Source organism: Cyprinodon tularosa, unplaced genomic scaffold (assembly GCF_016077235.1).
Source record: "Cyprinodon tularosa strain WSP-4 unplaced genomic scaffold, ASM1607723v1 ctg414, whole genome shotgun sequence".
Classification (NCBI taxonomy): domain Eukaryota; kingdom Metazoa; phylum Chordata; class Actinopteri; order Cyprinodontiformes; family Cyprinodontidae; genus Cyprinodon; species Cyprinodon tularosa.
In genome coordinates, this window is record NW_024039135.1 from 1 (window position 1) to 14,888 (window position 14,888).

Here is a 14,888-nt window from a genome sequence, read left to right on the forward strand (position 1 = left end):
CTATATCCCACAAACATCAAGACTAAAAAGGATTGAATAACAATCCTGTTGAATTAACCTTAATAAAGCATGACTTTCAGTTTTTGAACTAAATAATTGAAATGAACAAGTATTTCAGCAATATAAGGTACATTCCAAACATGCCACTCATACCGTTGTGCTCTGATTTAGAGCGGACGCGGGCAAAACTGTTCCTCTTTGATTGGCGAGAGCTTCTTTTCCAGTCTCTACTCAGTTGCTCCTTTGCTGCTGTGGGAATACAAATAAGATATGTTGTTTGGCCTGACCCAATTTAAGGATATAAATAACAATAAGAATAGCTCCCTATCTCGCAAGATGCCACATTATGCCAAGTAAAAGCACAAACTCAGGTGTTTTCAAGGAACTGACACATTTCCAATATTACATATATATATATTTGTTCTCCTCCCTTAGAGATTTCTCAAACATTTCTGGTTCTGAATATGCCACTAAATTGCCCGTCATCCAAAATAACAACCATCTTTGCCAGTGACCTTAACCTAATCAAATGATTGAATTTTTGTTTGTTGTACACCCAAGGTTCTTGGTGGTTTTGTTGGTGGTTTTGTTGGTGTTGGTGGATTGAAATTATACATCGTATTGGGACTGTGATAGACTGGCAACCTGTCTAGGGATGGATGGATGGATGGATGGGTGGATGGATGGATGGATGGATGGATGGATGGATGGATGGATGGATGGATGGATGGATGGATGGATGGATGGATGGATGGTACTGGGATAGTTTTATTTGAGAAAGATGTGTTTACTTTTTGAAACTAACAAGTGTTTGACAGTAAAACTTCTAACTAGAAACTGTAGTACAGAAGTAAGAAAGCAATCAAGTAGATAATTAAAAAGAAATAAAAATAAAATAAACTTCCCTACTGTAAGTAAAAATATAACACCATTTTCTGTTTGTCATGCAAATATTTTCTTATCTCACATGGTATACTTTCATCCACACCGGTATCTTCTGCCACTTTCAGAAATATCTGTGGAATAGACAAAATAATAATAATTAAATAAAAAACACAGGATGCTTTATTACAAACATATAAGATGAATCATTGCTGATATATGACACAGGACTTATAACCTAATTTCGAACTTTATTTATTTTACAGTGCCTTTATGGATACAAAGAACCTAGGAGACCTTTCATAGGTGGAGGTAAAAACGAAAAAGGTTCCTGCTAAAAAAAAGGTATTTCATTGCATGCTGTGTAGCTTTTTTAATAATGAGCCCCCTTTCAGCCTTATTTACTTATTCTGCTCATTTCTCTGTGCTTAGAGATCAAGCCATTTGTTACCTTATCTTGTTTCAAACCCCTCATGGTGAACATCAGCCGCTCTTGGGGGATCCCCTTCTGATTAGTGCCACAACAAAAATAAGACCCTCTCCTCTAACACTTATTTTAATTTCCTCATTTAACACTACAGCAAATATCCAAACTCCTAAACAGTTGGGATTTTTATTTTTTGTTTGTTTGTTTCAACCAACTTTTACTGCTTCGATATCTTCACGTGTGTTTAATAACACTCGAATAATCATCTGAGTGTGTATTCAGGCTTCAGAAGATGAAATGCGTGTATGGGGGAAAAAAAGGCTTGTCATGGTAACATTTTGTAAATTTAAAAGGAATTATTTACATTGCCTTCTGGCCATGATTTTCTGGCATGTCTAAGTTACATGAAGAGCATTAGCCAACAGTCATGCACGTTTGTGATCAAACGGCACGTCTGCCCAGCACTCTCACATCATGAGTCATCTTCATGGGAAAATAAATACATATAAATAAAACCTCTTTGATATTATATCTGTGTAATATTATAGGAGCCATATAGAACCTGTCAGTTCAAATAGAAACCTAAAGTACTACAATCACCAAGGACATATTTGTCAGTTTCTAGTTGTGATGTCGCTGATATATGCGGCCAAAATAAAAAAAATAACATCTCTATGAAAGCAAACTGACGCAAGTGGCTGAAATAGTGAAAGAAGCTAATCTTCATATTATTAGCACCAATTTTAAGAAAAAAGGGAAAAAAAAGTTGCTTCAAAAAGTAAGAAACTGTACTGAAACGGATCATGATTGGTTAACAGAAACACATTCAGCTCTAACTGTTGCTGTTGCTCTGGAATAAATTATAGCTTCGATTTACTGTAGTGAAAAATCAAGAATACAGAAAGTGTGGCTTTTAATAGTATATTTTCAGTTTACTAATAGAATAAACTAAAACAGCAGGGAAGAAATGTTCCAACATAAATTGTTAATTACAGTATTAGTAGTATTAGGCATACTTTGAAATCCTGGTAAAGGCACGTATGAGCATGAAAGAATTTGCTGTAGGATATTCTCACACAAACATTTTTTTGTGATATCTTTTCTTGGATTTAAGTAGTTTTGTGAAAAGAACTTGGTAAACAATTATTTTTAACTAAATTACAGAAGATGTTTTATAGATGGTCCTGTGCTATGTTCAACTACCTGGAACTGTTTAATAATCAGCACTTAAGTCCTCATGTTTCCTCAATATCTTTGAATAGTATATCTGAGTCCTGGATCCTATTGTATGATTTCTCCTTGCTTCAGCTCAAATCTAAGGTTTTCCATAAAAGTTTTAAAACAATCTACTGGACTTGGTTTCCAATGTTTGAAGACCAAACCAAACCAAGTCCAGTGGATTGGACGGAATGACTATGACCTAGATGACTGAGAATCTTCATCAGCATAAATCTAAGGTTTTCAATGGCATTCCAGTCTGGAGTCTACGACTGTTTTGAAAGAAGCTTAAAATTATTATATGAATCTACCAAACGTTTTGGATCTATATCCAGCAGAAAAACTCAAATACAGTCAACTAGATTCAATTCAATTTAGTTTATTTATATAACGCCATTTCTCAACATGTCACCTCAAGGCACTTTATAGAGACAATTCAACCAGATCATACAGTCAGATTGGTTCTATCTATAGAAAAAAAGCTGATTTCATAGACTCAGACTCGAAGGCAATCACTCACACCAAGCATGCTTGCAGCGACAGTGGAGGGGGAAAAAAATCCCTTTTAACAGAAAAAACAAACCTCCAGCAGAACCTGCTTCAGTGTGATTCCCTCTGCCATTAGTGTAAGAAGAACACTCAGAGCATCTCAAATCCTCCACCATACGTCAGAGTAATGATAATGTGTTTTCCACATATTTATATTTTGTTTGGACGCCTAACATATTTTTATAGCTTTTTTCCCAAACCTTGATATTTTGATTACGCTGACTAATACGGTTCTGGTTACAACGTCCAAAAATAATCTCCACATTTAAGTTTTGGTAGTGAGACAGAAAATTATTTAAAGGCATGACCACCAAAACCAGTACATATAGGCATGTAAATAATCTCTAATGTCCGAATTGTTGACCCAGAGATGCTAACCTGGCATTAGCCAGATTGACATATGTAGTTCAATTTGATTTCTACACACTGTCCATCTGGAAAGCCTCCAGAATTAAGTTTTTGCAAAAAGGAGGGACATTCAGTACAATTCGCCGAGCGAATGTCACCTGCTTCCCCTGTCAAGATTATAGCCAATTGCAGTAGCAGCTGTGATGTATCACATTCTAGATCAGTTTCACAACTAGTGGAGTTAACTGATAAATCAATCGAACATCTTTCCCATCCACAAAGGCAAAAATCTCACCCTTTTGTGTTCTTATCAATAAGAAATAGAGGGTATTCCAGCAAAAACCAAAGGCAGCCATGTTTGTTTTGCTTCAGCCTTTTTCCTATGGTTGATACACGTCACAGCATTTGATTAGTCTGAAACATTTATGTATCGATGCTAATGCATTTATTGGCTCCTGGTAAGTAAGATGTATTTTCGGGAGTTTGTGTCTTCCCAAGTCTCATGACGATTCATCTTGCTTGCAAAGGGAACAGAGATGTCACTCTTTCCTATAGTTGTTTAACACTGGGCTTTGGAAAGTGTGTCACCTTCTGCTCATTATACCTGATAGATGACAAGATAAGCATGGCTCATAGATTAGGACAGTTTCTAAAAGAAATTGGCCTCTGTTTCATACCACATTCTCATTTATGGGAAATCTGAAAAAAAAAAACATGTAGAATGAATTAGAATGATTTAGAAATTCTTATTATACTGATGAACTTAAAAATGTTAAGTATGCATAAAATTGTATAAGCTAATTTTATTTAAAAGATATTGGTTTTTCCTATTTCATTGTGACACTGATTGTTTAAAAAAGAGCCTTAACTAGGGATTTTACCCTTACTGAATTAAGAAAAAAAAAAACCATAACAAATAAAATAAGGGTTGAACTCTTGTAAGACTTTTGGAGTGAGCCTATTGTTTTTTTTTTTGTTTTTGGTGCTGTCAGAGCTGCATTAAGTTTACCTCCTCCAATGTGGTGTCAGAGATACCATAGCTGGTCAGGCCGAGTTTGCCCATGGAAAGGTCAAGCTTGTGGAAGAGTGTGGCAAAGGTCCCATCTCTGGCTCCGCTGTAGGGCAGGATGAAGGTGATCTCTTGACCGATGCTCTCCAAAAACGTAGCCTCTGGTATGTAGCTGCACACAAGTTGAGTCACAGCGGCAAGATCTGCTTTAAGAAATAACAAAACACAGAATTCTTTAAAATACTTTTACCTGTAAAGAATGGAAAGTTTTTTTTTTTTTTTTTTTTTGCATGTTCTGCATGACTATTTGAATGGTAGTCCCCACCAAGTCGCTACAAACAAATGCAATATTAAAGCTATTTGGTCATACTCAGTGCCGGTGCAATACTTGCAAACAAATACAACCTTTAAGATGAACGGGCAAATATAGCGGGGAGGTTGTGCACCTGATGATTTGACATTTGCAAAAACACCTCATCTGTACTCACTGTAACTCCTCTCCATCATATGCTCAGAAGCGGGGATTTAGTGAGGATCAATCTGCACAGTGTTGCAGAACACAACACATCCATTATTGATCCAGGGCCTCTCATACATAATTACTGAAGCTTAACAACTACTGGCTTGGCACTTTGTGGAGAAGTAAATAGATCTACTTTGCACTTCAGACTGAATCATTTTCAGAATGCAGGTGTGATTGTGTGGTGATGTGGTCTGCTTGTTTTAGTCTAATAAAAAATAATGGGGTGTCACTAATAAAAATGTGATTACATCTGTTAAGCTCTGCTCTATCTGATATTTAAGTATTTCATGTAGAGACAGTATTTTCCTTATTGAATAAATTATAATGTTTAATTTATATTGTGGAACATTAATGTTTTATGAATATTTATCAAACTATATCACTGAGGGCAGTTTAGATCATTTTATAAACTGTGACGTGAGTTCACTTAAAGGAATAGTACACCCAAAACATGATTAGCCTTCATTTTCTACTCACCCCCATGCTGAACAAAACTCTGGAGTACTTTTTTGATATCTCAACTGCATCTGGAGATCTGGGAGGCTTCTTGCTGTCTGCTGACATTCAAATAATGGAGGTCTATGGTGACCGAGACAGAAAGGTCCATAAAAGTCCACAAAAACGTGTCAATATTCCTCCATACTGCTCGTCCAATGTAATCCAAGTGTCCTGAGTGGGTAGCATCCAGAATTTACTCGAAACGAAGTCATTTAGAACGTTTTAGAGCCTAAACAGTAGTGTATAGGATTTCCTAATAGCGCCCCCATGCGCGCTCACGATTCTACGGAAGCCGGCAGACCAAACCGGAAGAAAGTGCGCATTCAGCGTCTGCTCTGCCGATAATGCAAGCGTAGAAGAAGAAATGTGCTGTTTACCTGTGCAAAGAAAGAAACAACGAAAGAAAAATGTCTGAGGACTTCAGTGTTGAGGAAGAGCATGAGTTCTTTGCCGAGCTGAATGCGCTGGTTTGGTCTGCCGGCTTCCGTAGAATCGTGAGCGCGCATGGGGGCGCTATTAGGAAATCCTATACACTACTGTTTAGGCTCTAAAACGTTCTAAATGACTTCGTTTCGAGTAAATTCTGGATGCTACCCACTCAGGACACTTGGATTACATTGGACGAGCAGTATGGAGGAATATTGACACGTTTTTGTGGACTTTTATGGACCTTTCTGTCTCGGGCGCCATAGACCTCCATTATTTGAATGTCAGCAGACAGCAAGAAGCCTCCCAGATCTCCAGATGCATTTGAGATATCAAAAAAGTACTCCAGAGTTTTGTTCAGCATGGGGGTGAGTAGAAAATGAAGGCTAATCATGTTTTGGGTGTACTATTCCTTTAAATAGTAATCTCAGAGTATTAAAAAAAAGACAAAAATAAACATAAAATTGAGAGCTCTTCTAAAAGGTAGCTAAATGCATGTTTTACTTCAAATTAACTTGGTTTTAATTAATTTATCTGATCTGTGAAATAATTATCTGTAAAATCAGTTTTAAAATGTAAGTCTACCTCTATGAAACTAGATTTAAACCATCATAAATTACATTAACAAGTTGATTTGCCAAAAACACTTTAAGGAAGTTAAAGGTATAAAGGACGATCTTTTATCGCCGGATGGATCATTTAAACAAGCGGTCCTCCTAATTGTCAATCATTCTGGGAATATGTTTATGTAAGGCCATCCTACGTGCTCGCCCAGTTAGCTACCTTTCTTTTCACATGTGCACTTTAAGGCATATATGTGTGGTGAGCTACGAGTTCAGACAGTCATTGAAGCCTGGTCGTAAGGGAAAAAGTGTCTACGAAGTGTATGAGAAGAAAGAAAGGCCTCAGAAAAGGCAGATATATTTCGGAATGCTTTGTGCGGAGAGCTCTCCTTGCAAAGCATTATGGGACTTGCTGTCACTGTGGCCAGCTGTCGCTACCTGGGAGTGGCGACTAATAATAAAGATGGTGCAGGTACTGCATGAAGGAGGAGTTACGTGACCAACGGAGAAACAAGCAGTGATCATCTGTCCGAATGGTCAGATAACTGAGTTCGCTATAAAGTCCCCTATATAATCCCCACTGTATGGACGCAGCAAGCTTGTATGAGCTATGAGACCAAAACATTTTTAACAGTGTGTGCACGAGGAGAAAAAGTGCATGCTCCTGCATGTGCATTTCTTTATTTAAAGTGGAGAGGGCGAGTCTTTTGAAAAATCCTCCACATTACCTTTAAGACAAAGAGTGGTAAGGAAAATGGGCATTGAACAGCTGGTATAACTTGAAATTTGTTTGAATTACAAATGAATAACCTATAAAGCATGTATCCTTTTTTTTCAATATATTTAAAGTATAAACCAAGATAACCTTGTACCTTTCTGTTTAGAATTATCCCACGTCGGACTGCTGAAGCCATCGTCTGGACCACTCCTGAAAGGACGATCAGTTTCCTGTTAATCAGAATTAGATTAGAAAGGCTGAATCATACCTTACCACTTAGAATGATGAGCAGTGCCTCTTCAAAGAGTCCCCGGAAACATTAATCAAATAATGTGCCTCTCCAAGTTCTACTTAATTAGCTTAAATAAAGCTTTGTGCATACATCAGCAGGTAACGTGGTTAATCTGTAATGGGATGTGTGTCCCCAATCCTCATCCTTAAGAAATACAAAAGAAATAAAAGTTATATCCCAAAATAGAGTTGAGAGAACTGTTTATACTGTGTTTCTAAAATAACACAGTAAAGTAACACAAAAGCTATAGGAACTTAATCAAGCAGTTCAGAAAAATGTCAGGCAGAAAAGGCAAGTAGGTCTTAATTTACTATAAGACAAACAAATGGATCTTTTATATTACAAAAAAAACAACAACAAAAACATATTTGTGTCAAACAATTCTTTAAGAGCTGCAAAAGGTACATGACCAACCTTTAATTTTTGATAAACTTTTCCTATAGAAACTAGAAAAAACAAAACTTTGAAGACAGTTTTGTCTTCAAATGACACTGAAAGGCCTAATGACAGTAAAAATATATCACTGTTACTTAAAATGTCATTCTCTGGAGGTACAAGTTGCAGATCCAACAAAAACGACTGCTGATTTTTCCAACAAAAGCGACTAATTTTAACCGTTTAAATAATAACAGACAATGTCAAATAGAATTTATATATATATAGAAATCAACATTTTTACAACAGAAAAAATGCTATTAAAATCTTTTTGTTAGGTCCACCTAGAGCTTTTATCAAATAACTCATAAATATAACAAAATTACTTTTACAAATGAGACATCAAAGACGATTTTTTATTTCATTTAAAAGGCAGTATAAGACAGAATTTTGTATTCTCCTGTGCCTATTCTGTGTGCCTGGAATAATGTGCTTGCAGGTATTTCCACACATATATATATATATTTAGTAAATTAGGTGAGTTTGTATGTATGTGTTTGTCTTTACATCCTAAAACAGTTTAAAGAAAGGTTGTTTAACACCTTTGGAAGACCCAGCAGGTCCCTATGGGCAATTCCTACTGTGCCCCCAACCCATGACATCAACCCCAGGATGGAAATACCTCCATGCCGCCAAAATAATGTGCCCGTTATAATCCCACAGACAGCTGACCACCTACCGCCACAAAATCTCTGTGGAGCCAATTACTGTAAATCGAGCCTAGTCCAGAAACCATGAACTCCATATGCCAATATCAATGGGTCAGTTTAGAGGGAGCAGATTGGCTCCCCACAAACAGCTAGCGCCCACTGTCATTTTAGTGCAGCCCCAACACTGGCACCCATACCACGAGGCGACCCATGTCTGCTTAATCAATGTGGCTTGCACAAAAAGATTCCCCAGCCCCGAGTGGATCCCCAACCCACCTGCAGCGAGCCTCCCAGCATACAATGGCTCTATCTAGCCATGCTGCCAAGGAAGAATACACAACAACACCCTCTGCCCCCAAGGCAGCTATGCCAGAGCCTGCCAAAGCAAAGACCTGGCAAGCCATACACCACTATCACACCAGATCCGTCACACACTTGACACCAAACTCTCCAAACATCCCGAAGGGCTTGCTAAAAGTCAAGCAGTGAGACATGTACCACGATAGACGAGTGGCTTCCCCAACAAAAGAGAGGCCTACAGTTGCCAAGCAGCAGCTTGATGACCAACGAGACAATAGGAAAAACAAACTGAGGAATGTCTGGACACAAGGGGAACCTACAATATTGGAAGGTGTTCATTCTGCTACATCTACTATAGATCGAGCACATCTTTCCAAAAAAAAAAATAACTTTCGCTTGGTATCACTTAGCATCAAATTTTCAATAATAATTTCTAGCCATGTATTTTTAAACCTTGAGTTCTGTCTTTGTTTGTTCCATGGAAAATGATAAAAAGAACACCAGCCATTCCACTTTAGAATGAACAGAAAAAAAAAAAACTAATACAGTTTAATATAAAACTCTTCAGCTTTCACAAAAATGATAAAAACAAAGATTTTAAGGTATTCTACACAGATAAGCAGGTCAGGTTTATATAATTTGAATTAATAAAGTATAGTTGGTCAAAATTAATACTAATGAGTGTATCTATATCAAAAACACAAAGTTTTTTCTCTGAATTGCATAAAGATAACCTGATTATTATTCAATAATCAATGTATTTGACATAAATATACTCATCCATTTTGATCAAGTATAGTTAATTAATTTAAAATACATCAAACAGGCAAGTGTGGTTTTTAATTAAAAAGGATATATTAAATTGATGCATATGCATCATGGAAGGTTTATTTAATACAGTATTTTAAGAAAAGTAAATGGGAATTTTTGATTAAATTAATTTCCATAATTCTTAAAATGTGGATGAAGTATTTCTGTGATTGTGATAAAGTATAAAATGTTAATCCTAAAATATTTTGGTGATCATTAAAATAAAAACAAAGAGAAAAATCAAGATTGTAATATCAGAACTCATTATCTTCTCTCTCATCTTCAAACACAGACAACATATGTAAAGGTGCACACTAAAAAATCAAACAAATAACACACATAAACAAAAGGGCTGATGTTTTCCATAATTAACTAATTTTCTTCTTAAAATTTGTATCTGTGCTTAAATCTTTGAGAGCCACAACCATAAATTGCAAGATTAAGGAAAAGCGGTAAAACAACGACTGTAACTGTATTGTCATATTATAAAACATCGATTAAATAAACTTAGATTCTCACATAGAATAATGATTCATAAGGGATGACGGAGTTGTTCGACTGTCCCAGGGTATTTTGTGATGTTAGAAGCTGGATTTGCGGATTATGAGATAAGTGCCTCGTTTGCGGGGATAGAATTAATCTGACTTATGCTGTAAAACCCTGATCTTGACAAATCACAACAAATCTGCTGGTTGATTTAGAAAGGAGAGGCAGGGTTTCACTGTTGTTTCTATAAATCTCAATGGAGAGTTATGGCTTTGTATGTTAGGATAGTCATGTACTATCTAATGTGAAACACAGCTTTAAGTGGAGCCCTAATTATACAGAATATTAATAACTCTGCCTGCTACCAAAGGCACAAATGCTAAGACTGACAACATAAATAGTGTTTAAAAATAGGTATTTGAAACACATGCTTACCTTGGATGTAGTTCGGGTAATATTTTTCCTTTGACTGCTCCTCTTTCCTGTTTCATCTTTAACCAGAGTCAGGTAGTAGCCACTGCCGAAACACTTCTTCAGGAAGAGAGAGGAGCCACAGCATCGCATTTTTCCTTGGGCTATGATGGCTATACGATCTCCTAAGATGTCTGCCTCGTCCATGTGATGAGTGGACAAAATGATGGTTCGACCTACGAAGAAACACAACAGTTATGTCTAACAAATATTGGTAAGGAAATAACCATGCTCCAAGGGGCAGGTTTCCTATATAACTGTGTAGATCAAATTTGTCTCTGCATGATGTCGCTTATCTCTTTAGAGTCGATTTCACTGTAATCTTTTTTTTTTCTCTTCTTTTTTTCATTACCCATGCTATTGAGCATGAAAACAAAGCAAACTGAAGAAAAGCATGTGGGCCTGAAACTGGGACATAATTAAAACAACAATAAAGGCCTTCCACAGCCTGCTTTCCAACATTTCTATGGGAGACAAATTTTACTCCAGCTCTATGTTTTGTTCCCAAAGTCCTTTGATTCGAGAGGCATCAAACTGAATGCAACTGCAGTAACAAAAACGGCATGAATCGCACGATTATTCACAGGTGTTCTAATCCTTTTACATCACGCTGGATCAGATAACACATATTAATTATCACATACCCCAGAAAGCAAGGGGAAAAAAAGGCAGATCTGTAATGAAGTCGCAGCGTGTTCCTGTCTCTGCTGTCTGCAGGAAAGCAGCATCAGAGGGAAATGGATTTTTTGATCTAGTCATGTTTTAAGTAGGAAACATTTAACCTGTTACCTCGATTACAATGAAATAAAACAGCTTTGAAATTATTTCTCTAGTGATCTTTTATTAATGCCTATATTAATTGTTTGCATGCTACTCGCACATTATGCTAATTAAATATCTTGTAAAGGTTCACTGTATAACCTCACAGTTTAATAGGTACAATTAATAATAGTAAGCACTAACTGTTGTGGGTGTGAGCTGAAGTTGCAGTAAGTTTTGGTGGCTTACTCCTTTTGAAGTAGCCTACCTAACTTTTAGACGGACTTAAAGCTACAGTGTGTAATAATTACAGGGATATAAAGTCAGAAATTTAATATATTATACATAACTATGTTATTTATCATCACCTATGAGCTCAGCCTTTTAACCATAATATTTGCGTTGCCTTAGAATTCGTTATTTATAATTACATAGGAGCGGGTCTCGCAGCCATGGAGGCAGACATCTTTGCGCTACGGCAGCGCAGAGCCAACAAACTAGCGATTGCGAGATCGCCCATTACGCTCGAAAATAACTACGGCAAGTTGAGAGAGATTAACTGAGACGGTACTGAACAGTAGATGGCAGTATTATGCCTGAGAAGCGTTTAGTCTGCCTGAAACCAAAGAAGAAGAAGAAGCAGGTATACTGCGCCTCAGTAACAAGAAAGGTGAACAAGGCGGCAGGCGTGAGTGACTTTGCAAACTGTTCAGACGAATGGAGGATCATGCCGACTCTGTATCACAACGAAAAGCGGCGGACACCGAACCCCCGTCATCTAAGAAGCGGAAACACAACGAGAATAAACGCAAGCGTGACAAGAAACGGCAAAAAACACGGATCAACATTGGCACGGAATTTACACGATGGAAGTCACTGATGGAGGAAAACGGTTTTCAAAGTGACGCTCAAGTTGCCAGTTTTCTCTTGGACAGGTAATTAATCCTACACACACAATTGTCTAATATCACTGCAGTTTTTGGAGTACAGGATGCTCAGACCTGTCTAAAACAATAACATGCTGCGTGATGATGCTGTTACTCTACAGTATACTTATTCAGCAACGTCCCTGACGTTTCACAGGTAAAGATTCAGTAATTTTCTGTAAAATAATTTTCTGGATATATACCTCGGTTACTTCTCTCCGGCTCCTTTGGAGATCTTCAAGCCTTTCCTCCTCTGCTCTCACCCCGCTGGCACCGCTGCACGCCCACCCCGCCCTCTCTGCCCTCGCCCTCTGCCCTCTTCCTCGCCTTGTAACCCCCGTGCAACAAACAAGACTTGGACTCTGTAAACGGGGAATATATATTCTTCCAGCGAACACAATCTCGCTGTTAAACTAATGACTACAATTACTTCATCTGTTTATATCACCATGCAAAGCAGCTCACCAAAACGTCACAACGATGTAGAAAAAATAACGGGTATATTTATTATCTAAAGTCTACATGAAATCTATACCCTACACAGACTAATGAAATACTATCTGTAAAATTATCTATGTAAACAAACCTCATCACTTGAGAAGGTAGGTGATGCGGACGTCGTGGAAGACATTTTGTCCCGTAACGCTCGCCGTACTGTTGGGGGGGAGAAGGGGTGGGGGGGAGACGTTCATGTTGCTGCAGTCTGCAGTCTGACCGCTAGATGTCGCTGAAAATTACACACTGTAGCTTTAACTGATTATCTCATTTACTAAACTATCGTATTTTCCAGAATATAGAGCTCACCTCAATATAAGCCGTGCCCACTAAGTTTATGGAAAACACTGGAAACGTACATAAATAAGCCGCAGCAGGCTAAAAGCCGCTGATATCTACTGAACTGTATCCCACCAAACCTGTAGGGGGAGCTCTACAATCCATAGAAAAGCTGCACCTTCTTATAAGCCACATGGTTCAAATTGTGGAAGATGAGTAGCAGCCTGTAGTCTGGAAAATACAGTACATCATTCCTGATTTCTCAAAAGTTTCTGCTATTTAAAAAAAAGAAAAAGTTGATTATGGAAATAGTATAACAGGATTCTAACCAAAATCATTTCTCAGATATATTTTTAGTTTGCTTCTGTGGTTCAGAAAAGTCAGTTTTTTAGGGGGGTGAAGTTTTCCTACAACATTATAGTTCTCCCAATGTATAGAGAAAAAATCTTAAGACATCAGTCAGACATAAGACAGCTAAATTCAGTACATACAAGGGTTTTCACCCTTTCCTCACAAATGTTGGGGTGGTTATTACTGCAAAGGGTCATGCACTGTGCTGAGCTCCGCTGTTTTTGCACAAAGTTAAATCTGTATCCTCACAAGTCACATTATCCCAGGGACAAGGACACACTGAGAGGTCATTAACTGTGGCCCAATGCAGCCATTTTGCTTGTCCAACTATTTCTCCATACTCTCTCTCTCCCTCCACACCGATGTCTGCCCTGCCACCAGCTGAGCTGCTTAATCCATCCCTTCACAGTTAAGCATTGCTGCTGCATGATGTTATTCCTTGCAAACACAGCATACCTTCTGTATAAACTACAATAATATATCCAGGTTCATAAATGCAGACAGTCAATTTAACATAAAGAAGAGAAAAACTATGCTTTAAAAAAAAGGGGCAAGTGAAGGGATGACAAGGAGTTCAGTTCAACTGACAAGCCTCATATTGCATGGGATGTACAAACCTGAGAGATAAATTTGTGGGTTGGCTGTATGTATTTTTGTGTGCAAAAGATTTGAATCCTTTGCAAGTTGAAAGAATAAAAAATGTTTGGATTCAGATGGCCCATATTTGTATTCTGATTTATAGGGTGTTGCAGCAGGTTGCAGCATACGGTAATATATCAAGGGTGCGTTCAGGTAAATTGCTCTTATATATAGTCGCCATGCATACAGCGAAGTGGTGGAAAACTGGATTCTTTTATTCTCCTTTCCTCTAAATCAAGTTGATAGAAATGTTATATTTGAGAAAGGTAGGATGAAAATAAAATGAACTTCAGAATTGTGATACAGTATATAACCAAATTCTGTTAACTGAGGTTTCTGATAGTTACTATGAATCACAAATGATTACAGCATAATTTACAACATGTCAATTGGGTATTAATAATGAGATGCCCCTGCGTTCACTATAAAAAATGTCAAAAATTTATAGTCACACTTAAATGTTGTGAAACAATTTCTGTTAAATAAACATGAGTGCAATGCAAGATGTTATGAATACATTCATAGGATATTTCTTGTTCTTTCTTTGCTATCTCATATGTAAAAATCTGTGAAAATGCAACTATCACTATATTTTTCCTCACGTATGTCCTGCAACAGTGACAACGCAGCCCAACATTAATTGGGATAATTGGCATGTCGATTATGTATGCCCTAAAAACCCATATTGCAGTACTCTGACTCAGAGAAAGCATTTGGTACGAAGGTTTTGTTAAAATACCATGAAATAAATAACATTTTTACCGGAAATGCATAAAGTTTCATTTATTCTAAAATTATTTGCATTCATTCTGCACTCATTTCTATTACCTCCAA

General features: G+C 37.3%; 1 protein-coding gene across 1 annotated transcript in view; it reads right to left on the minus strand.

The window, feature by feature from the left end:
• Nucleotides 1-131: 131 nt before the first annotated feature.
• The window catches only part of LOC119792224 (phospholipid-transporting ATPase ABCA1-like), a gene marked incomplete at its 3' end in the record, with an annotated part of 143,534 nt that continues 128,777 nt past the window's right edge, over nucleotides 132-14,888 (minus strand). Inside the window, exons 23-27 of the mRNA XM_038298756.1 lie at nucleotides 10,570-10,781; nucleotides 7,316-7,391; nucleotides 4,434-4,639; nucleotides 968-1,016; nucleotides 132-249 (exon numbers count right to left, since the gene is read on the minus strand). Coding sequence (XP_038154684.1) covers nucleotides 132-249; nucleotides 968-1,016; nucleotides 4,434-4,639; nucleotides 7,316-7,391; nucleotides 10,570-10,781 — 661 coding nt within the window. The remainder of the gene's footprint in view (nucleotides 250-967; nucleotides 1,017-4,433; nucleotides 4,640-7,315; nucleotides 7,392-10,569; nucleotides 10,782-14,888) is intronic.